The sequence below is a fragment of the Podarcis muralis genome, chromosome 7, assembly GCF_964188315.1.
Source record: "Podarcis muralis chromosome 7, rPodMur119.hap1.1, whole genome shotgun sequence".
NCBI lineage: Eukaryota > Metazoa > Chordata > Lepidosauria > Squamata > Lacertidae > Podarcis > Podarcis muralis.
Genome location: NC_135661.1, coordinates 19,971,294 through 19,997,774, shown reverse-complemented (window position 1 = coordinate 19,997,774; position 26,481 = coordinate 19,971,294). Strand labels below are relative to the sequence as shown.

At 47.5% G+C, this 26,481-nt stretch overlaps 2 protein-coding genes across 4 annotated transcripts in view; both read right to left on the bottom strand.

Moving 5' to 3' along the window:
- Positions 1-2,353, bottom strand: part of TMEM240 (transmembrane protein 240) — a 36,901-nt gene extending 34,548 nt beyond the window's left edge. Inside the window, exon 1 of one of the 3 annotated variants that reach the window (XM_028740877.2) lies at positions 2,166-2,353. Coding sequence is in view for 1 of the 3 variants with exons in the window: in XM_028740875.2 (XP_028596708.1) it covers positions 26-274 (249 nt within the window). In the remaining 2 variants the exon portion in view is untranslated. The other 2 variants (XM_028740876.2, XM_028740875.2) reach the window with 2 other exon arrangements.
- Positions 2,354-8,392: 6,039 nt separating this feature from the next.
- SSU72 (SSU72 homolog, RNA polymerase II CTD phosphatase) overlaps positions 8,393-26,481 on the bottom strand; it is a 53,282-nt gene continuing 35,193 nt past the window's right edge. The window contains exons 3-5 of the mRNA XM_028740878.2: positions 15,479-15,618; positions 11,786-11,904; positions 8,393-9,095 (exon numbers count right to left, since the gene is read on the bottom strand). Coding sequence (XP_028596711.1) covers positions 8,994-9,095; positions 11,786-11,904; positions 15,479-15,618 — 361 coding nt within the window. The 3' untranslated portion in view covers positions 8,393-8,993. The remainder of the gene's footprint in view (positions 9,096-11,785; positions 11,905-15,478; positions 15,619-26,481) is intronic.

Genomic DNA, 26,481 nt, shown 5'->3' with positions numbered 1-26,481 from the left:
AGAGGAAATCGAAGTGTCTCCTTACCATAACAATTGAGGCCCCCAAGATCATAAATATCATGGTGTTTGTATTCATGGACATCAACTGGAAATGGACAGCCGCTGTGTCACTACCCCCCAGCCCACCCCCCACCCCCTTGCCCAGAATGAAAAAGGAGAGAAAGGGGTGCCAGCTTTTCCTATAGAGGTCAGAGATGGTCAGGTACAAGGTCTTCAAACCGATCTGCAGTCCTGAAGGGGGGGCAGGCTCCTGGCCCCCCCAATTTCCAAGCATACACAAATGCACTCCTCTATTTTCTTATCCAAGCTGAACCTTCTGGCTGGTTTGTTGGTCTGTTTGGGTCTTTTGCTTCCCACCCCGCTCTCCTCCAACTCCTCCTCCTCCTCTTCTTCTTCCTCGGATTAGTCCAACATATATCGATAGATAGAAAAGATCGGCAGGTAGGCAGAAGAGAAAGATTCCTAGGGCAAATCATGCGATCCACTCAAGCCGTCCAAGCGAAAGGTCGACCACATCACAGCGGTGCACCGCCAACACCAGGCAGAGGAATTGATCCAGCCCCCAAAAATAATAATTTGTGGGGTTTTTTTGTTTTTTGTTAAGAAAAGCAAAACACGAAACCAAGTAAGAAATAATAATAATAATATAAAAAAACCCAACATGCAGAGAGAAAGAGAGGAGGGGGGTGGAAAGGAATGATAAAGAGTAGATTCTTCTTCTGGGGCCATCAGATGACACTGGAGCTTCACGGCACCCTCTGCTCAAAAGAAGGATCCATCCTTTTTTTTGGAGGGGGGAGGTATGGGTGAGCAATTGGTGCAAAGAAGACTGGGAGATGGAAGGCTGTTAAAAATTGCTTCCCCTTTCTGCTCTCTTTTTTTTCTTCTCTCTCTCTCTCTCTCCCCCCCCCCCCCTTAGCAGGGGGGAAAATGGAAGAAGGCGGCTGGCAAGATGAGATGTTGGTGGGCACGGGGTGGCGTCATGTTGGAGTCTTTTAAAAAGATAGTCGCCTGGTCTTGTTCCATTTGCTGGGGAGGAGACCCATCGCTGGGGAGGAAATGCACGCGCACACGCGAGAGAGAGCGCGCGCGCGCACACACACACACACACACACACACACACTCAGAGAGAGAGAGAGAGACCCCAGGCTCTGCCGCCTGCCTGGAACTGCTGCTGTGTTTTTTCCTCCCGGGGGGGTGGGATGGAGAGGAGGAATGAAAACCCCCACAAAACGTGACCTGAGGATGGATTTTGGCAGCTTCTCTTTCTCCACCCACCCCCTGTCCCCCTCCCTCCCTCCCTCTCTCTCTTGGTGACATTGAAGCTGGAATAAATACCTCCTGCACCATCTAAGTTAGAGGCATTTTTGTTTAAAATGGGTGTTTTTTTTATGAGAGAGAGAAATTATTATTATTATTATTATTTAAAGACAACAACACGCTAGTGCTTTTGCAAAGTCAGCGCGAACGATTCCCACCCGCGCCCCACCCCCAAAATCAGGCTCTTTAAATCATCATCATCATAATTAACCATAATCATAATCGTAGCCCTCCTTTCCCCAGCCCACCCACCCACCCACCGCACCAAGCCAGCCCCGCCCCGGGACTTTAAGATGTGGGACGGCAGGGTGGGTGGCACCCTCCTTTTGGGTTGGGGGGTGCTCTCGCCGCTTGCAAGAAGGGGCTTGCAACTGGGTCTTGTCGATTTCATCCTAGGAAATTAGCAAGGTGGTTTTTTTGGTTTTTTTGATCCCCCTGCTCGCGCGCACTCTCTCTCCCCTTCCCACCCACCCGCTTGCATAGAGAAAGGATTTTTTTACCTATTTGAGGTGGCGCCGCTCCATCTTAAAGGCTCGTTGCTTAAGGAGGGAGGGGGATAGGTGGGTGGGAGGAGGGACAGAGGTGGGGGGGAGAGAGGAAAGGGGGGGGACCCTCCACGCTGCAGATCCTGTGCTCTCTCTGTGTGTGTTTACTAACCTCCCTCCCTCTCTCTCTGCACAAATTTCCCCACTCTCCCTTCCTTTAATCAAAATGGTGCTTGATCAAATTTGGAATCCTTCTCTCTCTCTCTCGCTTGCTCTCCGCTCTGCCTTTTTTCCCTAGGATCTCTAGCTTGGTATTAGCACACACCAAAAAAAGAAACGGGGGAGAAAAAGCCATCACACCTCTCCTATTTTGCCCTGGAAATCCCCGGTGGAAAAGAGGCTCCGTTCATCTCTCTCTCTCGCACAGATCTTCACTGACACCTCTCACCTGGGGACGGTAGTGGGCCCCCCACCCCGCCCACTCCACACACCCACAAAAGTGATTTCACCATCAGAAAGGGCTGGTTTTGTGTGCTGCTGCTGTTGTGAAAGGGCGCAGAATTAGAAAAGGAAGGAAATTTGAGTCGGGGGTGGGGTGGGGATGCTTGGAGGAAGGGAGGGGGTCTCGTTTATGGGTGGAGAGTGTCTTTCGTTTATGGGTGGAGAGCTCTCCATTGCAAAAGTTACGACCCAAGTGCAAAAGGACACGAAGCACACCTCCGCTCCTTAGGCAGGGACCCGAGCGACCTCTCCCCATAAGGCTGAGAAATTGAGATTACCAGATGTAGGAACTGCTGCTCTCGTGGGCGTCCTCTGCTGGACGCTCTCGGTACGCTCAGAGATCAGGCTTACTAGAAATGAGCTTGCTAGGCTAGCTAGAGATGGAAGCACATCTCGCCGCTCTGGGTTCCTTTCAATCATCCCCCCCTCCCACAAGCGATCCAATATTAAGTTCAGGTTGCTTCATTTGCACATCAGGCGCTGTGGGTTGAACCACAGAGCCTAGGACTTGCCGATCAGAAGGTCGGCGGTTCGAATCCCTGTGACGGGGTGAGCTCCCGTTTCTCGGTCCCAGCTCCTGCCAACCTAGCAGTTCGAAAGCACGTCAAAGTGCAAGTAGATAAATAGGTACCACTCCGGCGGGAAGGTAAACGGCGTTTCCGTGCGCTGCTCTGGTTTGCCAGAAGCGGCATAGTCAGGCTGGCCACATGACCTGGAAGCTGTACGCCGGATCCCTCGGCCAATAAAGCAAGATGAGCACCGCAACCTCAGAGTCGGCCACGAATGGACCTAATGGTCAGGGGTCCCTTTACCTTCAGGCTTTAAAGGAAAAAAGAAAGATCCACACACAAAAATTGGCTTGCAACCGAACGCTAGTCCTTGAAATTAGCAGGTGCGAGTCGTGACTCATTCATTTCAGTGGGTCTTCTCTGAGTCATGCAAAACCCAGCAATGCAGGGATCGCAGCTCAGTGACCCCTGACCGATGGCCGTCCAACCTCTGCTGAAAACCTCCAGCAAAGGAGATTCGGCCACCTTCCAAGGGAGTCTGTTCCACTGTCAAAGCATCAGAAAGTTCCTCTTAAATGTTTAGTCGGAAGAAATGGAGAGAAGCGAAATCGACAAATCCATCCCTGGAACCAAGTTATTTTATCCCCCATATTAAGCGTCATATCATATGCAAAATCATGTGCCTGTTTGTGCGTATAAACTACAGTAAGGTTAGCAGACATCCCGATTTCCCGGGGACAGTCCCCGGATTTACAAATCAGTCCCCTGACAAAATCCATCTATTTAGGAGGAAGTTGGAAAGTGTCTCCAGATTCATTGCAAAAAATCTGGTAACCTTAAACTACTGTCGATATGTGCACAGGGTAGGGGGAAGTGTGCAAACCATAGCTGATCTTCAGAGGCAGTATGGTCCAATGAGTAGAGCTTGGGAAAGCAGACACTAGATGGGGAGAACTGTCACTTTCCATATGTCATTGGACTCCATCTCCCATCAGCCTTAGCTAGCACAGCCATGGATCACGGATGATGGGAGGAGGAGTCCAGTAACATCTGGAAGGACATAAGCTCCTCATTGCTGCGCCAGGCCAACCTGAAACCTACAGTTAATTGTGGAGGCATCACAGCAGGACTTAGGCAAAATGGAGCACCAGTTTAATAAACTACACAGATATTTAAGACACTAGCCTGGAATTTTCTTTCTATCCTGCTTTTGGCAGGGTCTCTCTCTCCCTCTCCCCCCCCCCCCCCCAGACATTCCTGGAGTTATTTGTGCTTTAATTTGAGGACAACATTTAATTTTAATGATGTATCTGTATTTTGGGCTCCTTGCAATACAGTGGTACCTCGGGTTACAGACGCTTCAGGTTACATACGCTTCAGGTTACAGACTCCGCTAACCCAGAAATAGTGCTTCAGGTTAAGAACTTTGCTTCAGGATGAGAACAGAAATCGTGTGCCAGCAGCGCAGCGGCAGCGGGAGGCCCCATTAGCTAAAGTGGTGCTTCAGGTTAAGAACATTTTCAGGTTAAGAACGGACCTCCGGAACGAATTAAGTTCTTAACCCCAGGTACCACTGTACTCTGTAATAGGCAATTGGGGTTCCCCCACTTCTCCTTACAAAAAGAGATTAAAATGAATTCAGGTGACAAATAAATTCCATGATGTGGCTGGAAGACATACATTTCCCTGAGATGAAATTATTATTCAAGGGAAAAATAGGAACACACACACACACGTTTTCCAAGAGCAAAACTATTGGAAGCCAAACAGGCGGATGCCTCCCAGAGAGAAAATTTTCATTTCAATTTCAAAATCTTTTTTTTTTTTTAACAGTGCGGTCTTACACACATTTGTTCAGAGCTATGTGCCCATGATCGCCACGGGCCTTACGCCATCCCAGGTCAAGCATCCTTAGGATTTACAGCCTAACACAGCAATCCTGGGCAAGAACCCAACCCTAGAGAGCTTACGGTAAGTGTATTTACAGATGGGTAGCCGTGTTGGTCTGCCATAGTCAAAACAAAAAAAATTCCTTCCAGTAGCACCTTAAAGACCAACTAAGTTATTTCTTGGTATGAGCTTTCAGAGCAGACCCACTGACCATGGCTAACTCAGTTTAAGTGGGTTTCTTCTGAGTATTGCTTACACAACCCAGAGGCCTCAAATATCTGAAAGTCTGTTTCCATCCGTACTGACCTTCTTAAGATTGGTAGAGGAGGTCCTCTTGGTAGCACTGCCACCCACAGAGGTTTGAGGATTGGGAACACAGGACACGGGCTTCTCTGCAGCAGCTCCCAGATTCTGGCACTCTGATCCCACAGACATGCACCTTGCATCTACCATGAGCTGAAGACACACCTCTTTGACACTTAAGGTTGTGTGTGTGTGTGTGTGAAAGAAAAAGAGAAACACCTCTTCTGCTGAATTTATTGGGCTGTGTTATTTTGATTATGTATTTTGTTTTTATATGATGGTTTTTATGTTGTTACCGCCCAGAGACCTGCAAGTATAAAGCGGTATAAAAATTTAATAACTAATAATAAAAAAATGTCAATCCTGCTCAAGTGTTGAGTCATCAAAATTAATGGACAGGACTAATTTAGGTGCATTGCTTCCAAAGGCTGTGCACTCAAATTGTTCTGTTCCAATTTGAACTGTTTTATTTGTTTTGACGATTACATCGGCCTTATTTGTTTTGTTTAAAAGCATTTTTTAAACCACCTAATATATTTTAAAATCTCCAAGTGGTATAGGCTACATGCAATAGAAAAGCAAGATCCATTTCAACAACAACAACAAAAATATAGCCTAAAAATCAATAAAACAGGATAGAAAACTGGAGAGTGTCTAGTCCTATGGGTCAAGGAAAGTCTGGACAAAAAGATAAGTCTTTCCAATATGTCGGAAGCACCAGATGGTTGCCGTTTCATGTATGGCAAGGGGAAAGGACATGACACAGAATGTTTTCATCTGTTTTTTTTTATATACCTCGATACTGTTTTTTATATACCTCGACCCAGGCCTGCCCTGGGTCACTATGGTGAAGTGGGTTGGGGTAATAAATATTACAGATAAATACAAACACAAACCTCAACAGCTATCAGGAATTTTGGTCAAGCCTCTTCGAGTTGAGGCTGTTGAGTCAAAGTCTTGGAAAACACAGAGAAGTAAGCTGTAAGTCAGGAACTCCTTTCTGCCACCTCCTGTCCTTAAACTACAAGCACAGACCACGTGAGGATCAGCTGGAACAGGCTTGCCAAAAGCCACTGGTCCAGAGCCCAAATTAGGAAAGAACAGCGGAGATCAAGGATGCTCAGTCATTAGAAGCAGAAATATATCATTGGCTCGCAACAGGAATCATTCGGAGCCAGGATTTGGTTTGTAAATTGGAGTGCGTTTTTTTAAAAACACACCACTCTCAAAAACTTTATCCAGAGAATCAAGACTCTGTGCAGACCACACTCCCCTATTCTCCAGCCTGTATACATATATATTTAAACAGTACCTTTTCTATTTCTCTTAATTCAGGAGCCCAAGAAATTGTCCAATACCAGGTCAGGCTAAAGATGGGTCAAATCTGCCAGTTTCATTTTCTCTCCTTTTCCATTGTTTCCAAGCTTAGGTTGAGTTTTAAGCCAAATATCCTGATGGAAATTCACCAGCATTTGTGTGCAATTTTCTCCCGATATATGCCCTATTTTCACTACTTTATGCATGAACAGATGTTCTTTGGAGACATTGTTTGGTTGGAGAACTGCACCTGCAATCTTAGGGGAAGCACACGCTTTGAACTGCGGTTCTGTTTTGGTCCTCTCGTTTCAGGAACTAGGGAGTTCCACATGAAAATGCGAACCCAACCAAATTTCTCCCCTAACCCCTAGGAGAGGTTATCTGCTCATCAAGTCCTGTGCTCTTTACCCTAGCAGAAACTCTCCATGGATCTCAACAAGCGCATCACCTTTCCCATCACCCAGTGAAGGCTGGTTCAGTGGGGAGAACAGGGCATTGCTCCACTAAGCTCAGCCTGCTCTCAGTCAGCCTACCTTACAAGGTTGTTGTAAAGTGGCAACAAGTTAATGTAAGTGAGGGGCTCTGTAAATGCCCAGTATTATTAATTGTTGTTCTTATCATTGGCAACTTGTGTCCCTTCAGAAACCCAGGCTGAAAATTCTGTGTACCATACAAACTACTATAAAGTTTCCAAGTGCCATCTATCTGTTGGTCTGTCTGTCTGTCTATCTACCTACCTACCTACCTACCTACCGTATTTTTTGCTCTATAAGACTCACTTTTCCCTCCTAAAAAGTAAGGGGAAATGTGTGTGTGTGTTATGGAGTGAATACAGGCTACACAGCTATCCCAGAAGCCAGAACAGTAAGAGGGATTGCTGCTTTCACTGCGCAGCGATCCCTCTTGCTGTTCTGGCTTCTGAGATTCAGAATATTTTTTTTCTTGTTTTCCTCCTCCAAAAACTAGGTGCATCTTGTGGTCTGGTGCGTCTTATAGAGTGAAAAATATGGTTATCTATCTATCTGGCCCATTGTAGGATTCCCTTCCCCCTGCCACACACAGCATAATCCATTAAGTTTGTGGAGTGTTGCCATGTTCTTGTAACAAATTAGGACAGCTCATCACTTTATGCTCATGCCTGCCACTCTCAAAATTTATCTTGAAAGGTATTTGTTGCTGTTGGAAGGGTTCCTGATCTTGAAATGTCCCAAGGTCAGAACGGATCTTGATAAGGTACCTTTGAGTGGCAGAATTCACGGTGAATTAAGCATAATGGTAATTCCAAAGGCTGCAAACCCAGAGCAAACAAATGAGTTTTAGTCAAACACTAAATGGTATTTAAAACAACCAGATTCTTTCCTTTTAGTGTAGCTCCATTCTAGCTGTACTCAAACTACGTAAATTTGAGTAAAGCGGGAGTTGGAGAAACATTGAGGGATTAGTTTTGAATCAATTCGTTTTAACAAGGAGAAAAAGCAGAGATGGGTACAACACAAAAGCGAACACCAAAAAGCTAAAACAGGACATATTTCAGTTTCCTTCTCGCTGTACTCAAGCCTTGTTTTAAACTGCCACGTCCCCTCCTTGGGTCAACCCCTGCCTACTTTACTGAAACCTCTGCCATTGTTGAAAATTGTCGCATTTTCCATTTCCCTCCGTCCCTGCTGTCGTTTAAAACAGTCGCCTGTTTTCCTTACAGTGTAACTCCCTTCTCACTGTACTCAAACTTCTGCCTCTTCCATTCCTCATTGCCTCGTGTGAGGATACAGGATGAAGAACCCTCAAATACTCTACTTTGTGAAGGTACTTTTCTCAAACACCTGCCAGTTTAAAACCACCAATTTCCCCATCAGTTTCTCCCTCATCACACTCTCATGCTGTGGTCGCTTTTGTGCAACCTGTCTTCAGTCTTGCTCCCCTACCGCACCCTAGCTTCATGAAATTCTAGGATTGCGATGTGGCACTACAATTCCTCCGACAGTGGCTGTGCGACGATAACCTTCATGTTTACATATATAGGAAGATATATTAGACATCTCTATATGAACACAAGGAACAGGACAGAAATGGCGCAGTTTATATTTATTGGACACTTCCAATTTTCATTCCTAATATTATACAGATATTAATTGTCCCATTCATACCTTTGCATATCCCAGCCGTTCAGTTCTGTTGCATTAAAAGAAAAGCATCTCCCCTTCGCTGCCGCCCGCCCCCCAATACCCAACAACTGAAATAAGATATTTACGGTGGAAAATATAAATGATATCATCTGCATATATTCTCTTTATAATTAAAACCCTACTTATAACAATTAAAGAAGGGTATCCAAGAGAGGGAGGCGGGAAGACAGGAGATAGGGGAAGAGTTAAACAAAACCTTGATTTCTTTTCTTAAATAAAGCAGCGTTTCATGTAAAGAATTTATTTCATTTTACACACAAAGTTCGTTTGTGTTTCTGCGTGGAAACATCCCACAAACAATTTAAAAAATAACAAAAAAACGAACACACGCGCGGGTTGGGGAGAGAAATTAAACAGCAACAATGAAAGAGGTTGTTAAGTCGACTTCTCCGAGAGGAAAGGAGAAAACAGTCCAGTAGATTCAGAACTAACACATGCTTCTTTCGTCCGCAAGTAAGGCCTAAGAGGAAGAGGCGGGCGTGCTTTTAATAAAAGCAGACCGTGTGCAGAAAAGTCCTTCCACTTTTCTCTTCAAATTCTTGTAACAGCTCGTCTATTTCATTTTCCATGTCTTCCGTATGCTGTATCTGGAAGCAAACAGGCAAGAGGGGAAGGCTTAGGGCTCAAGTATTTATTTTGAAAGGAGGGTTGTGCTGCTCTGTTCTCTTACAAAAAAGAGAAGTGCAAACAAAAAAAAACAACCCCAATGGAAAGCACCCATTGGGAGAGGAGTCCCGCTGCCACCCGCCTTAAAAGAAGCACTTTTCCTGTGCACCAGGAGGGCAGACACCTCTTCTGAAACGATGTCTGCTACAAGAAGACCACGTGCTATCATCTCAAACAGGTGCGGGGAAACCTTTGGCCCTCCAGGTGTTGCTGAACTAAAATGCCCACCGTCCTGGGCCAACGGCCATGGTGGATGAGGCTGATAGGAGTTGTAGTTCAGCGACACCTGGAAGGCCAAAGTTTCCCCACCCTGGATCTAATAGGGAACAGGGATGGAGAACTCGGTGATGCTCCAGATGTTGTTGGGCTTGGGGCCAACCCCAGCCAATGGTCAGGATGCAGTTATGGGAACAACTGGAAGGCCCCAAGACGCCCACCTCTGCTCTAAGCCTGGGATAGTCAACATGGTGCCCTTCAGATGTTTATGCAGAGATTGGATGGTCATCTGCCATGAATGCTCTAGCTGATAACCCTTGGGAACACCTTGCAACTCTTACAATTCTGTGATCTCCCATCAGCCCCGGCCAGCAGAGCCAAAGGTTAGGAGTTATGGGAACGGCATTCCAAAACATGTGGAAGGCACTGCGTCGGCTAACCCCATGCCTAAGAAAGGCGCATAAGCTTTGCCAAAGGAACAGACCCCAGGACTGTCCCCCAAGCCAGCGTTCTTCAACCGTGGGCCCCAACACTGGTTAAGCAGGCTGGGGTGATGGAAGTTCTGAAACATCTGGAAAGACCAGGTTTCCAGGTTGAAGAGCTTGGCTCTAAACCACTCTGACTTTTTATATATTCTAACAGCCTCTGGACCTGCTTCGAAACACACACACGCAAATCACACACCACTGGGAGTGAAAGCAGCCTTTCCCCATTTGGCCCAAACAAAGTGCCTCCAGACTTGACAAGCAGACAAGGAGCTCAAGCCTTTCTTTCATTTTCCTCGATGCTCCATTCAGATGCAGGCAGAGTGGCCTAGTTTCCATAGGAGTGGGGCCCCGTGGAGAGGAGAGTTCTATTCCCAAGTCTGCCCTGGGCTGGCTGACCCACTTTAAAAACAAAAAACAAACCCAACACAGAAGTGAGCTGGTTTCTTTTCTTCTCTTGGAAAAGCAGAGACAATGCCTCAGCTCCGTTCAGGGTTCAGGGTTTCGCCTTAATTCCCCACATGCTCACAATGGCAGGCTGGGCATGTAAAAAGCCACGGTGGCTGCAAATACAATGCCCTTTGCTCAAATTCCGCACAGAGCAAGCAACACCCTGGAACGGAGCATAGTGGGTCAATGGCCAATGGCCAATGGGCAGTGGAGGGAGGGGACTTCCATGCTTGCCTCCTAGATTCTACAGCAGGGGTGGGGAACTGGGGCCAAACACAACCCTTCAAGCTGCCTCTCTCCCTGGGCACCCTTCCTAGTGGCTCTGCTCAGCACCCTTCCTGAGTGTTTTGGCCTGGATAGAAAGCGCCCTTGAAACCGTGACAATGCCTCTTGCTTGCTAGGGCAGAGGATAGAGAGGCGAGAGCCGCTCCTTTGGTGTTCTAGCTGCTTTCGCCCTCTGGCTCCGTCCAGTATACCTGAAGGAGCGTCTCCACCCCCATCGTTCAGCCCGGACACTGAGGTCCAGCGCCGAGGGCCTTCCAGTGGTTCCCTCGCTGCAAGAAGCCAAGTTACAGGGAACCAGGCAGAGGGCCTTCTCGGTAGTGGCACCCGCCCTGTGGAACGCCCTCCCACCAGATGTCAAAGAGAAAAACAACTACCAGACTTTTAGAAGACATCTGAAGGCAGCCTTGTTTAGGGAAGCTTTTAATGTTTAATAGATTATTGTATTTTAATATTCTGTTGGAAGCCACCCAGAGTGGCTGGGGAAACCCAGCCAGGTGGGCGGGGTATAAATAATAAATTATTATTATTATCTGGCTGCGGCCGCCCCTGGCAATCGGCCCTCAGAAGGTTGCCCAGGAAGGAAGGCAGCTTGCCTTATGATTTTGTGCATGTGTGCCGAGATAGCGCTCTTTCTCACACACACATGGCTGCCAAAGGTTAAGATCTGGCTGTGCGATCTGAACTTCCCAAGCAGATGCTGGGGATGAATGGGTGGGAGGTGTAGCCTCTGGCTTCAGATCACGCCGGAGCAGAGACCTGCGACCTTTCCAGAGCCAGCACAAATGCATTGGGGGGCCCATTGCTTCAGCATCTGCATGGCAGAAGTGCTCCCGTTGCAGCCTGCCTTGGATCACAGCAGCGGCCCACTGGTGGTTCCTAACTCACCAGCAGAAGGCCACTGTCCTGGAGGGATCAGGCCGGCTGCTGCAAGGCTGCTGGTCCAGGTGGGTGTCTTTATGGATAGCGAGTAATGGAACAGCCATGTTCAGGGGCAGTGTACCTCTGAGCAGCAAGGAGGGGAAGCGTTTCACTTTCACCCCCTGCCTGTGAGCTTCACAGAGATTTCTTAGGAGCTGAAGGACTTAGCAAGGGTTCAAAATCACCACAGGAGAAAGGCATCCTCTGGTACCCCAAAGAGGAAACTGGAGTAAAAAGGTTAAAATAAAAATACTTACACATTGACATAGTTCGCAGATAAGGAAAGCTCCCAGCGTTGCCTCTTCATGATTATCCTGAATGTCCACGTTGATCACATGTACAGGCTGGCATGTCTCCTGTTCTCTAGAATTTAAGTCTGAGGGGCAAAAACAAAGAAAAGTGGTTTTGGGTGCAGGTCGAAATCAAGCCTTCAAACTGGCAGTAGGCAACCCCTGTCTTCCCTGGATGTTGTTGGGAGTCTGATTCCTATCAGCCCCAGCCGGTGTTGGCCGACCGTCAGGGCTGATGGGGAGTTGGGGGTCCAACAACGTCTGGGGGTTGCCAGGTTGGCAAAGGCAACATCAGGGAGCAACATTTGCATGTCTTGGGCGACTGGAATTAAAATAATGCAAAGGAGTGCAGGAAGTGGCCTTAGACAAGTCCACACTCTGCCTGTCTAGGAACTCGACTGCCAGTGGCTCTCCACGAATGCAGGCAAGCTCTTTCCCACGGCTTGCTGCCAAAACTATTTTAAACAGGAGGTGTTGGGAGTCTGAACCCTGGGCAAAGTAGGGCCTCTGCCACTGAGCTAAGGCCTCTTTCCCCAGGCTCTTTGAAGAAACACTCCTTGCGTTGGGTCTGACAGCAGCACGGACGTTGGTGGAATCCCAGTTTTGAGGCTTCTAATCTGGTGGCCACTTGGCTGGTTCTTTTGAATGCAAGGATTGGGAAGCCAAATGTGGCCCTCTATAAACTCTGGCCCTTGGGCCCCAAGCAACACCCTACTCCAAACTCTCCTGGAGTGCTTCTGCCTGGCTGGAAGATGTCCTTGAGTTGCGCTGAACACCTCTTACTCATCCAGGTAAATAGAGAAGAGCGAGCGTAGAAACCAGCCTACTGGTTTTTTAAAAAAAGGTAACACACTGACATTCATTGCTCGGCCCACGTTTGTCTCAAGCCTTGCTATCACTTGCATGCAGCCCCCAGAAGGGCGCTGAGAAGGGAATGTGGGCCTAGGTTTGTGTTGTACTGCATCTCTCTTAATATAACTGCATTTTCTCTTGTTCCACCAACGGAACCCACAGCAGGACAGGAGATTTGCTTATTTTTAAGACCGCTGTGCAGACAACGCCGTCACATACACAGATCCGGCACGGCCAAAGAGACACGGTTTCCCAGGCAGTGTTAAGGAGCCTCAAGATGCTGACCTGCAAATGTAAAGCTTAGAAACTGGTCCCCCTCCCCCTCCCTGAACAGTGTTTCCAGCAGATCAGGCCAAGCAAAGCGAGGCAGTCCAGCTTAAAAATCTCATCATCTCTTCATAGCGGGGACTGCCAGCGGGGATTCGGGCTCTCTCCTGTGCCACTTATGTGAAGAATTGCATTCAGAAGAGAGAGGGAAGAGGGTAAAGAAGGTGGAAATTAGCAAGCAGACGGCCTTCGCCTTCCCCAACTGCTGCAAAATGAACCCTCTGTCTCAAGGAGGACAGCTCCCCCCGAAGCAAAGAGTGAAGATTTCATTCATCTCTCGGCACGGCGACTCATTAAGGAAACCGGCGAAGGCTCCAAGACGGGTCCCTGTAATGCACTCTGAGCTCTGCGGCAACTGAGCGGACAGCCCTGGAGCGAAGGCAGAGTCTGGCCGGTGAGGAAGCCACCTTGCCCCCGGGCATTTTTTATTTATGAGACACCACTGTGTCCGCTCGGCTGCTTCCTAAATTTGAAGAAGATCTGCCACATCCTAGCGGGGGGCGAGGCAAAGCCAGGGAGCTGGAGAGACGATGAGCGGCAGATCTGCCAACACCACCAACCAGGCTGGGTTTTTTTGTTTTTAAGGCTTAGCCAGAGTTGCTGCACGGGGGTTGTGTAAATGCCTAGTTTAAATTTAAAAAGCGAGGAAGAGCCACAATAAGAGCCTGGCTGCTGGATCAGGCCAAAGGTCTATGTAGTCTAACATCCTGTTCTGACTTTGGCCAAACACAGGAGCCTCTACGGCAGTAGGTCCCCAGATGTTGTTGAACCACAACTCCCATCATTCCTAACCACTGGTCCTGCTAGCCAGGGATGATGGGAGTTGTAGTCCAGCAATAGCTGGAGACCCAAGATTGAGAAACACTGTTCTATAGGAAGCCCGCAAGCAGGACCCAAGTGTGACAGTGTCTCTTCCCGCTTGTGATTCAGAAAAGGCCATCCTTTTCTCCTCCCCCTTGCGATGGCTGCCTGCTGGCCTCACTCTCTTTGTGTGGGCAGTGCTGGGTGGCCTACCAGTCACTGTGGGCATGTTCTCCCCCTCTGCGCTGTGCCTCCAAATGCCAGTTATCTGCAGGGCACTTCTTATGAGTGACAGGGAGGGAGGGCCATTGCCTTCCTGCAGCCATCTCATTGGCCACTGTGGGATATAAGAAGGCGGAACTAGACAGACCTTTGGACCCAGTGAGGCCCTTCTGATGTACTCAGGGAGAGGGCAAACGAATGTGCAGGGACAATAATGGGTCCATTCCATTGAGAGGAAGGCCAAGACCTAAGATGGCCACATGGCTTGCTTTCCAGAGGGCAGTCCTCTATTTGAATAGCAGCCTGTCCCATGCGTGGTTTGTAAAGGGAGAGGAGGGGGCCTTGAAACTGCTCATCAATGGAGACCGGAGGCAAATCTGTGCTCTCTCCTGTCTCCTGTTTTGAGGATATGCAAGCTGCCATTGGGACTTCACCCAGCAAATAAGACTGCTGGACCAAGGAGGCCTACCTCCATATCCTTGCTCAGCCACAAAAGTCAATGTCAAGAGCTGGCCAATGATCTGCTCTCAAGCCTAACCCCAGGCTGACGCAAGGGTGAAGCAGAAATAATCCAATGCATAGATTCCCAGGCCTCTTTGGAGGGACAGCAGGATAGCAGAGCAGAATAAATGCTGCCCTAACAGGAATGCAGCGTCACTGCAGAAACCTAATTGGATTTGCATTCCGTTGCTCCCACTGCAGAACTATGATTGGGGGGGAAAGGTGCTTCCTGGGTCTGTAGTTCCCAGGAAGGATTCCCTCTTCGAAACGTCTGCTGAACCACAGAACACACAACCCCGTCCGAGTTTGAGCCCAGATTGTTTCCATCACATTTTTACGCCATCCCTTCTTCAGAGAGTTCAGGGGAATGGGAGGCAGTCTCCACTGCCCACTCTCAACCCTGTTTGGAATCATAAAGAGCCTTTGAGTTGGAAAGGTAGACGAGACCAACCCCCTGATTGATGGACGTTCTGCAACACGAGTACAGATGGCCACCCAGCCTCTGTGAAAATTTTGCCCTCCAGCAAATCTTCACGACAACCCCTGCAAAGTGGGCCAGAAAGAAAAGGGGCGACTGATTGCAGGTCACACCGCAAGCTTGAGAAGGGAGCAGCGATTTGAACCAAAATCTCTGCGGTTCTAGTCCAATACGCCAACAGCTAAGGAACGGTGGTGAACGTTCTTTAGCTTGGGGGCCACTTCCCTTACAAGGAGCATTCCTGGGGCCAGAGGCAAAACACACAAACACCCCTCTCTCCCCATTCAGGCAAGCTAGAGGGATGAACAGTTCAAGGACACATTCCAGTTATGTTAGAAGAATTCCAGGAGGGTTGTGGCCCAGAGAGTGCCCGAAGGGCCAGATAAGAAAGTCCGGGGGGGCCATATTCAGCTCTCCCACCCCTGGCACCATAGCATACTGGTCCTTGCCATTAAAGCAAACAACTTTCGTCTCCTTACCTTCTACTACTTGATCATAGACCCTTTCTTCGCACGTCAAGATCAAATCAAAGACGTCTTTACAGTTCTGGAATCTCTCCGGCCGTGGCTTGATCCGCTTGTTTCTGTCCAACATGTGCAAAATCCCATTCTGTGTATAGCTGAGGTTACCAGGGTTAAGGAACTTACAGGTCAAAAAGGTTGCTGTCGTTGGGGTTGATTTTAGTGGTTACATTTTGTTTGTTTGGGAATCACTTAGGACAGTTGTGGGGGGGGGGGGTAAGGTAAATTTGGAACAAGCGATCCCATCAGATTTCCCCTTGCCCTCTCAAGTTTAACTCTTTGAACGTACAAGACAATCCCTTGCGCTCCTCCTAGGATATGAAATCTCTATGTGGTAAAATAAGGCTTAGAGATCAAAGAAGCCTTGAAATGGTTTAGCTGATTAAAATGAAAAGTGTGCGGATTGAATTCGCACACAAGTAAAACATTTCTCACACAAGAAACACAACATCATTTTTTTTCTTCTGATAATCCATGCCGTAGCAGCCGGCTTCATGGAAACAGAACCCCCACCTATCTGACAGAGAAGGGGGAAAGCCCTCTTTTTTATGACAATGCTTGCTACCTCAATTTTTTTAATAAGCATTTCTGTTGTAAAATAAAATAAAAAAAGCTTCATTTTGCTTTTAAAATCTCCCTGGCGCTCTTGGTAGTCACAAGGACTAGAAACTTGCTTTCTTGCAAACCAACCTGAAATAGTCAGGAACCTGAGATTTCACACGCATCGACTTGGTCCAATGTGCCGTCTATAGCTGGAAATGGGGGACCTGAAAATCTTAAAACAGCCATCCCCAAACCAGTGTCCTTGTGACATTGTGGTCTACGAGACCATCCGGCCCATCCATCAAGGCCAGTGACTGGGGATGATGAGGAGATGGAATCCAGTATCTGCAGCAGCCCCTGGTTCCTGATCCCTGAATTCAACAGTGAAGCCCCAATAGCATCACATCAAAGCCCATATAACCACATTCATTTGTTATCCGATCACAACCACTTTTATCCCAACCTCCTCCTTTACCAAGTCCTGAGCAGCAGGCATCTATCTTTCTGCAAATGCCCCCCCAGCAAAGTATATCAAATGGAGTTTAAAGATTATCAAATGTGCCGGCCAGCTGTGAAAAAGGCTATCTGAAAAGTCAAATTCTATTGCCAATTACTTTTTTCTTTTGCAGGTAGGCGTTACACTACAGCTTTAGCTAACAGAGCCACAGATACAACACTAAGCACACTTCCATGACGGGAGAAGGGCTCAGTGGTTAGAGCATCTGTCTTGCATTGCAAAATGCCGCAGGGTCCCAGGTTCAATCCTTGACATCTCTAGATCGTGCTGGGACAGACTCTGGGCTGAAATCCTGGACAACTTCTGCCAAGTGTGTAGGCAATACTTAGCAAAACAGACCACAGGTCTTGCTTGGGATAAGGCAGCTGCCCGTGATTCTGTTTGGGCAAACGTCGTACTGAACCTGTTGAACTCACTAAAGACCGAGCATGCAGAACTTCAAATAAACTCAGCTTTCAAAATCAGTACCCAAACATTCCATCACACTCCAGCATGAGCAAGACTGCAGTTCACAATACCAGTGTAGTACAATGGTTAGTGTGTTGGACTAGGACCTGGGAGCCCAGGGTTCAAAACCCTACTCAGCCACGAAGCTCACTGAGTGACTCTGTGGCCAGTCAGTGCCTCTCTGCCTAAGCTACCTCCCAGGGTTGTTGTGGATGTCAAATGAGGAAAGGGAGATCTATTTACACCGCCTCGAGCTCCTTAAGAGAAAAATGGGAAAGAAATACAACAAATAGATTTAGCCTCAAAGGACACAGTGGAATTTATTTCTGGATCTATTTGTAAAATGTTGAATCATTACAGGTCCACTTTGATAGCGTCCCTTTGATTTTTCCACTTAGCTGTTGCCGTTGTTTACAGTGTAAGCTCCTCGGGGCAGGGGACTCAATATTGTAAAGCTATGACAGAGAACCACACCAGACTTTCCCTTTTGACCTGTGTTCCGGTCATGCCATACCCACCTACCCTAGATTGGAAAGAACCGCATGCACCAACTTGAAAGGTTAGCTAATGGCTGCCGCTTGCTTCTATAAACCTAAACATACCCTGTTCTTGGTAGGACTTGCAAAAAGCTGCCCCCTATATAGATCAGTCTTCCTCAACCTCGGCCCTCCAGATGTTTTTGGCCTACCACTCCCATCATCCCTAGCTAGCAAGACCAGTGGTCAGGGATGATGGGAACTGTAGTCTCAAAACATCTGGTGGGCCGAGGTTGAGGAAGCCTGATATAGATGATGCCAGATGGATGGCATCAAGGAACAGGATCCTACAGTTCCTCCAGGGCTCAAGCCCTCTCTTCTGTCTGCCGCACGGCACCTGGAAGGCATTCACTGTGCAATCCTATCCTGGTCCCCTTAACATAAGAACAGCCCTGCTAGATCAGGCCAAAGGCCCGCATAGTCTAGCCTCCCGTTCTCACAGTGGTTATCCACATGCCTATGAGAAGCCTGAAAGCAAGACCTGAGTGCCAACAGTGCTCGAACCTAGGATTCCCAGTATTCTGCCTCCGACAGTGGAGGCAGAACAAAGACATTGTGTTTAGTAGCCATTGATGGCCTTCTCCATGTGTGGCTCCACGGCCGGGGCAGCTCATCCGAAGCTCTCCGGCTACTCCTGAACTACAACTCCCATCACCCCTGACAACTGGCCCTGCCGGCTGGGGCTGATGGGAGCTGGAGTCCCTCAATTTCTGAAGGGCCGCAGGCTAGTCACAGCCCTACCTGAACATTTTCTAACAGCTGCGTTTGCAACAGAGTATGTTGCAGGCCAGTTCACATGCAACACTAAGCCAAGGTTTAAAATAAAACTACGGTTTGACGCACCCGAGCACTTTGCTGGCAACTGTGCAGAACGGGGGAAGAAACAAGCCAGAGTCTGGCTCACTGTGATAATGCAAGCCTGCACTTGCGGTCCATCTCCTCCAAATCAATCACGAGCCGCAAGCCAATAACACATCGTGGTTTACTTTTCGTGAGTTGTTTACAACAGGGATGGGGAACCTTTGCTCCTCCACCCCAGGCTCCCACTCCCCAATGTTTTAGACAACAGCTCCCATCAGCCCCAGCCAGCATGGCCAAAGGTCAGGAATGATGGGAGTTGCAGTCCAAACAGATCTGAAAGGCCACGGGTTCCCCATCCCTGGTTTAGAGGGGAACAAACCACAAGCCCGGGTTTGAACATGGCAAGAAGCCAGGCTCCCAGGTTATTTCCTCCCCTGAATGCCCCAGTTAGGAGCAGGGGAGGGGCAAAGTGGTTGTGAGGGTTGCAAACCATAGTTTTATTTTAAACCCTTGCTTCACTTTGTGTATAAATCGAGCCAAGGCCACCATTGTGTTGTTCAAAATAGCCTCTGGGGGAGGGGGAGAAACTCCCCCTTGTCCCACCCAGTCTATGGAGAATCTGCCCTGTGGGCCAGAGCCCCAGTCCAGTTCTCCCAGAGCAAAGAGTTTTGCAGTGTAGCAATTATCATTCCCCCGTGGTGAAAGTTTGCCAAGTTTCACATGCAGCTAAAATTTCACCACCACCACCATTCCAGCAACCCACAGCACAGACCCCACTTCTTTGGGCTGCCTTGTGGGTTAAGAGCGTACGCTCAACAGAAACCTACAGCGCATCCCAGCTCCTCAAGTGTGTATGACGCACCTGTACGCAAAACATGTCTCGTTCACCGTTTCAGAGCAGGGGCATGGATAAGAGTCATCTTGTGGTCAGAAGAGCAGAACCGAGTCCTTGTCTTTTCACTGCTGCATCCCTTCTGGAACATGTTTATCTTCCTTCTCTTATCTTCTCCCAGACATTGAGGGCAACTAGTACTGTACAGAACTATCTGGGAATGTTTTGCTTGTGTTATCCCACCACTACCCCATCTTCTTCTATTGATGCAGCAAAATCTCTTGTTTTTCAAAGCAAACCCTCTGTGTTATTTTAGTAGGAAGTTAATTCCCATCAAGTTCAGCTCACTCAAGAGATAAATCAGTCCCTTAGATGCTCCAGTTTTTGAGAAATGACAGTGGTGGGGAAGGAATGTCAAGTAACTACTTCGAATTGTTAAAAACATGTTTAATCTAAACTGATTCTAGCAAATTATTACTACTCGTAATAATAAATCGTTAATAATAAATCTATGATGTTCTTTCAAACAGTCATATGTCAGTTTTCTGTTTGGATTAAGTCAGGCACTCTGCATTTGCCAAGTGAAAGTGAAACTCAAAATTTAGCATGCCAATTCTTGTTTCTCTTTCATTTATTGATGAGGGAGGATCACATTTCTAGTCATACAATCATAGAACTGTAGAGTTGGAAGGGGCCACAAGGGTCATCTAGTCCAACCCTCTGCAATGCAGGAATCTTTTGCCCAACATGGGGCTCAAACCCATGACCCTGATATTAAGAGTCTCATTCTCTAGCGAATGAACCTTAAGACTGTGAAGATGAACTCAAAGCCTTATCAGCAATGCCTGTGAAAATCTCAAAAAAACAACACAAGTGAATGCTAGACAGGAGCTCCAGTGGTGAGAAGTCTGAGTTACTGCCATGACTAGTAAAGCTGGAATAAATTATATAATATCAGAAAACATGTTTTATAAGAAGGCATCAAAATGAATTAATTAAGGCTTTTAAGGGAGCCTGTAAACTAAGGGCCTTTTAAAAACAATTTTCGCTCTGCAATTTTACTCTGCAAAGGGAGGCTGAATATTCCCTTCCAGTGCAACTAAGGGCTGTCAATCTAGCACATGAAACCTGTCATATTAAGGTGTATAATAGATAATTAGTGATAACCTGATCTCCTAATCTTCCTAAACTCCTGCTTATTAGGAGAGTGCGCCAACTCTTTTTCAGACCCTGATGTGGCACTTTGGAAAACAGCCCAAATTGCTCCTAACCTATTCGGAGGATGCCCGAATCAGCTTAGGGTTTCCAGCCAAATCCTGATTCCAGGAGGTGAATCATGCCTTCCCCCCAATCCACTCTTTTGGGGTAATTTTAAAAGAAGTTTTAAACCTACCCCCTTTTTGATGGAATTGGGTGAAATGTGCAGGCACAGTACATGCCAAGTTTATTTTCTTCCTTGTGGCTTTGTGAGAAATGCGTCTTGCTATGTAAAAGGTATATATTGGGAGAGGTGCCTCTAGGAAAGTAGCCTGCAAAATTTCAGAAAGGTGGGTCCAAGGGCTAGGGAGTTACGATAGAGGAGAAAAAGAAGCGATCCAGTTAACTTCGGGACACTCCAAAGAGACTGCCTTAAGCTCAAACCTTCAACCTGCTTGAAGTAGCTCACTTGGGATCCATCTAAATATGACCTTGCCTCTTACCACTCTGCAAGAGTACAGTGGTACCTCGGGTTACAGACGCTTCAGGTTACAGACCCCACTAACCCAGAAATAGTACCTCGGGTTAAGAACTTTGCTTCAGAATGAGAACAGAAACTGGGTAGCGGCAGCAGGAGGCCTCATTAGCTAAAGTGGTACCTCAGGTTAAGAACGGACCTCCAGAACGAATTAAGTTCTTAACCCGAGGTACCACTGTATTAGCACCCACGGCACCCTCAGTTCAGAAGGAAGCTGATCAGTCAGATAACTGATCCGTTCAGCTCTTCGGGTGCTGGCAATCATACAGGGCCTGTCTACAAGACCAGCTTCAGCATGCCACTTGTGAAGTGTCAAGACTAGGACCTGAGAGTCTAGGGTTCAAAGCCCCACTTAGCCATGATGAAGCTCACTGGGCTGCACCCTGGGACCAGGCACCTTCTCTGCGCAACCTACCTCACAGGGTTGTTGTGAGGATAACAAGGAGAGAGGCATGTGTGCCACCTTGAGCTTCTCGGAGGAAAAAAGGTGGGATGTCCATGTTGTTACTTTGCTTTGCTGGGGAGAAGGAAATCCTTGTGGCGCCCCCCGGCTTCTTCCTATATACTTAAAAAAAACCAACCCCATAATGCTTCTGGGTCCAAGATGATAACGCTTCACGCCAAGAGCCCTGCTAAAAGCAGAACAAGGATCTTCCAGCCCAACCCTGCCGGCAGTGTCCTGCCAGGTTTCCAAGCAGCCCACAACCAAAACATGAATGGGATTGGCTGCCAGTTGTGGTGTGGCCCTACAGGTATACCGCTGCTGAGCCTGGAGGCTCCGTTCCATTGGGCTACTCTCAAAACGCTTGGCCTAGTCATAGCTGTATAGTTAAAGCTATGGTTTTCCCAGTAGTGATGTATGGAAGTGAGAGCTGGACCATAAAGAAGGCTGATCGCCGAAGAATTGATGCTTTTGAATTATGGTGCTGGAGGAGACTCTTGAGAGTCCCATGGACTGCAAGAAGATCAAACCTCTCCATTCTTAAGGAAATCAGCCCTGAGTGCTCACTGGAAGGACAGATCCTGAAGCTGAGGCTTTTGACCTCACGAGAAGAGAAGACTCCCTGGAAAAGACCCTGATGTTGGGAAAGATGGAGGGCACAAGGAGAAGGGGACGACAGAGGACGAGATGGTTGGATAGTGTTCTTGAAGCTACCAGCATGAGTTTGACCAAACTGCAGGAGGCAGTGGAAGATAGGAGTGCCTGGCATGCTCTGGTCCATGGGGTCACGAAGAGTTAGACACGACTAAACAACGACAACAACAAAGTCACAGCTGTGTCTTAACCCCCCTTTAAAGGGCACTAGGAACATTGCAGCATTGTCTGTGCCCCTCTCCCATCCCAAGCAAGGAAGGGACAGAGGCAGTCCTATGGCAGCGATGGGGAAGCTACAGTTCTCCAGATATCCCTGGGCTACCAACTCCCATCATCCCCGTTAGCCGTGCTGGATGGACATGATAGAAGTTGGAGTCCAACAACGTCCTCGTCCTGCCACAAGCAAGGCAGCCCCCTTTCATGGGACAGCCATCAACTGTCTAGCTGCCACAAGAGTATTTCTTCTTCACACTAGGAACAAAATCCTCCTCTCATGGAAATCTTTCAACCCCAGCTGGCCACTACAAGAATCCAGTAAATGGGGAATAAAGCCCAGTGTTGCTTTTCTCCTCCTCCTCCCTTTCCTGTTGTGACTTTTAAGATTGTACACCTAAGGACTGAGACTGTCTTATCACTGGCATTTGTAAGCAGCCCCGGGGGGGGGGGGGGTTGGCTTGGCTGAACAGCGAAGTAAACATTAAAAAAAAAAGCTTTCAGTAAAATAAAATAGCAAGGGACCATTGCCGCATACACCTCACTTGCTTTGCATAATTAATTATAAGTTAATCAGGAAGGGTGTTTTTGTCAAGTTATTCATGACCCCAAACGAGCGCATGATTGGGTAGACGTAGGAATGCATTTCACAGGGCATGCACTGAAGTAGTTGTTCCTGCTCCACGGAGAGCTAACCGGCAGTAAGGTGAACACTACTGTTAAGATTAACTGAGAAACGGCTGCCAAATATATTTTCCCCATCTTTGGGCCTGGCATTAGCTGCCAAAGGCTTAAAATGGATTTCCTGCAGCGACATAGGAAGCTATTTGGCCACAAATAGGCGGCTGCATCCAACATTCTCTGTCCACTAATGCAAGACCCCTTTGCACTATGGATGGCAGTTTTAAAGCTGGCACAACCCTCTAGGGCAGGCATGGCCAAACTTGGCCCTCCAGCTATTTGGGGACTACAACTCCCAGCATCCCTAGCTAATAGGACCGGTGGTCAGTGATGATGGGAATTGTAGTCCCAAAACAGCTGGAGGGGCAAGTTTGGCCATGCCTGGTCTAGACGTTTGCACTGTGGTCTAGAGGAATGTACTCATGTTTCCCACTGCACAACCGGTTATACCAGTGCAACGAGTATACCACTAAGTGACTTAAATAGAGTGCTACAGTGAATGTATTCCAGGGTTTCCACAAGTGTGGGGTTGCTAGGGCTTGCAGAGGAAGGGAAGGCACTCAGTTGGATGCCAAGGGTGGGTACTACATTACTGGCAACTGAGGACTGGTTCGACCTGAAATATGAAACTCACTTTTAAATCTGTTTTTATTACTGTATACTTCTTCCTCCTCACTTTGCTCCTCTCCCCTTTAAAGAAACAACTGAAAAGACAGTGGTGGCACCCCCAGTGCGATTCACGTTATTTCATGATGCCTTCACCAAGATGAAACTAACTTAAGAAAATCTGTTCACTTTCATTTCTCCTTGCCAATGTTTTCCCATCTCCTCTCCCATCATCATCATCTGCCCCACAGTTGAGAGTTAGGATTGTCGTCTTCTTGGGGCAGGGATCTGCTTTTGCTTCCCTCTCCTCAACTTACCAGTTGAAGACAGGAAGGCTGCAGAAGCATTTGTGGTCCAAGACCTCCTGATCTCTCTAGCTTTTCCTCAAATCTTTTAAGACTCTCCTCACTCCTAACTTCTTTCCACCAAACGCAGATGCTGCAAAGCTTCCTCTTTGCAGGACAACTTGACGTTATAAATCTAATGCGGATTTTTCTCTCTCACAAGGAATGCTGTTGGTTCGGGAGTTTGTAAAGGGAAGGTGGGGTTTGAAGTTTCGGTTGGAGAGAGTATTAATTGTAATGCCATGCTTTAGGGACATAACATGTCTAAGCTTCCACCTTCATCGAGGTGCAGTAAACTATTGAGACCACTGGTGAAATCAAAAAGCTTCTTAAACAAGTGGCATTTCAGCTAGGTTTATTTGTAGGTTTAATCTGATGGATGCACAATTGTCAAGCCCAATTAGTTACCGGCCGCAGCAAAAGCCCAGTTGAAAAAACATCAGCATTTTACTTGGGCCAGCTGGCAACCCTATCAGGAAAATAGAAGAGCTCCACAGGGATCGAAGAGGAGGCAGGCTGACATTTCCAAAGTTTTAAATGAAAATGAATCTTCAGCTAAATGCCACTACCCTGCAGTAAACTGTATCATAAGAATGTAAGAGGAGCATGGCTGTTAGATCAGCCCAAAGGCCACCTAAAATACCACCCTGTTCTAACAATGGCCAACTGGATGCCTACATGTGAAGACCCATAGCAGGACCTGAGCAACTCTCCCCACAGCAACTCTCCCCCATTTGTGATTCCAAGCAACCGGTATTCAGAAGCATACTGCCTCCGACGGTGGAAGTAGGACACAGCCATCATAGATGGTAGCCACCGACGGTCTTCTCCGTGAATTTGTTTAATCCACATTTAACGCCATCCAAATTAGTCAAAGGGCGCTGTGGGTTAAACCACAGAGACTTGCCGATCAGAAGTTTGGCGGTTCGAATCCCTGCGACGGGGTGAGCTCCCGTTGCTCGGTCCCTGCTCCTGCCCACCTAGCAGTTTGAAAGCACGTCAAAGCGCAAGTAGATAAATAGGTACCGCTCCGGCGGGAAGGTAAACGGCGTTTCCGTGCGCTGCTCTGGTTCGCCAGAAGCGGCTTAGTCATGCTGGCCACATGACCCGGAAGCTGTACACTGGCTCCCTCGGCCTATAGAGCGAGATGAGCGCCACAACCCCAGAGTCGGTCATGACTGGACCTAATGGTCAGGGGTCCCTTTACCTTTAAATTGGTCAATGATACATGTTATGGGAATAAAATCCATAGTTCAACTATACGCTCCATGAATAAGTACTTCCTTTTCGCCTTTCCTGAATCTTCCAACATTCCAACCTTGCTGGATGATCCCAAGTTCCAGCACCGAGAGGGAGAACTGGGGTCTATCCAATGAAGCTGAAACATCATGTAACTCCAGGCAGGCAGAAGGAAGATCATGGGCCTTCAGGGCTATTTTTCCTTTTCTGCAAATGCTGGATCAGAACTTTTGTGTACTTATTCCACTTCATTCCCCTCTGTGCTCACCAACTAGAATTCCATCTTACCCTGTACATGGATACCTACAGCTCAGGATAATGCTAAATATATCTACTGAAGATGACTGTGACCCACAAAAATATGTCAGGTGTGGGGAACCTCTGGTCCTCAAGAAGCTGCTGAACTACAACTCCCATAACCCCTGGCCATCGACCATACTTGCTAGGGCTGATGGGAGCTGTGGTTCGACATCTGGAGGGCCAGAGGTCCCCCATACCTGGCTTATGCCATAATAAATACGCAAGTCTTTTAAATGTGCTTTTACCAGTTTTGCTGCAGCAGACCAAGATAGCCGCCCACCTGGAATATGTTCGGAAGTGAGAATGCAGACAGAATCACTTATAACTAGTCTATGTTAAGAGATCCCGAATAGCAATGGACAGAGGGAATTCAGGCCGGTGGAGAGAAAACAGGGGGAACCATACAAGACTGAAGCCAGCCCACCCAACTGAACTCAAGTGTTACCAGCTGGACAAAGGCAGTCCAACAATTAAATGCTGCATCACTTTCTGCAGTTACACATTATGGCCACAAAATAAAAGGGATGCAAGCAACTGGCTTCATGCATAAAGTAGATTTGTGGCAGAAAACAGGATGGTGACTGGGCACAATTCTGAGGACATGCATAAGTCCCATTGGATTGAATGGGATGTTAGTCAGAACTAATTTTCCTTGGCATAAAACCAATTGTATTTACTTTATGTAAGTAAAAATAGATGGTGGCCGAGAAGCACAAGCATGGTGTAGTAGATCAGCTCCACGTTTGCATGGGATAGAATCTGAACAGGCACATGTTACAGGACATGCTATATGTCACAGAGCAGGTGGAAAGCAGGGGAAGAGCCTTCTCAGTAATGGCCCCCTATTGTGGAATACTCTCCTCAGGCACCATCTCCAATGTGGCACTCCCTACAGGCAAAGACCATTTGATTCTTGACTCGGCTCCAGCAATTGTTTGCTCTTGATATTGCCTATTTAAGGCTGCATTGCTGCTATTTTATTCTACCCTTTAATTTTGATTTTATTAGTGCTTGCTGTTTCTAAAGTGCCACCTGAAAAAGTCCAAGAAACTAAAGAAAGATTTGGGTCCA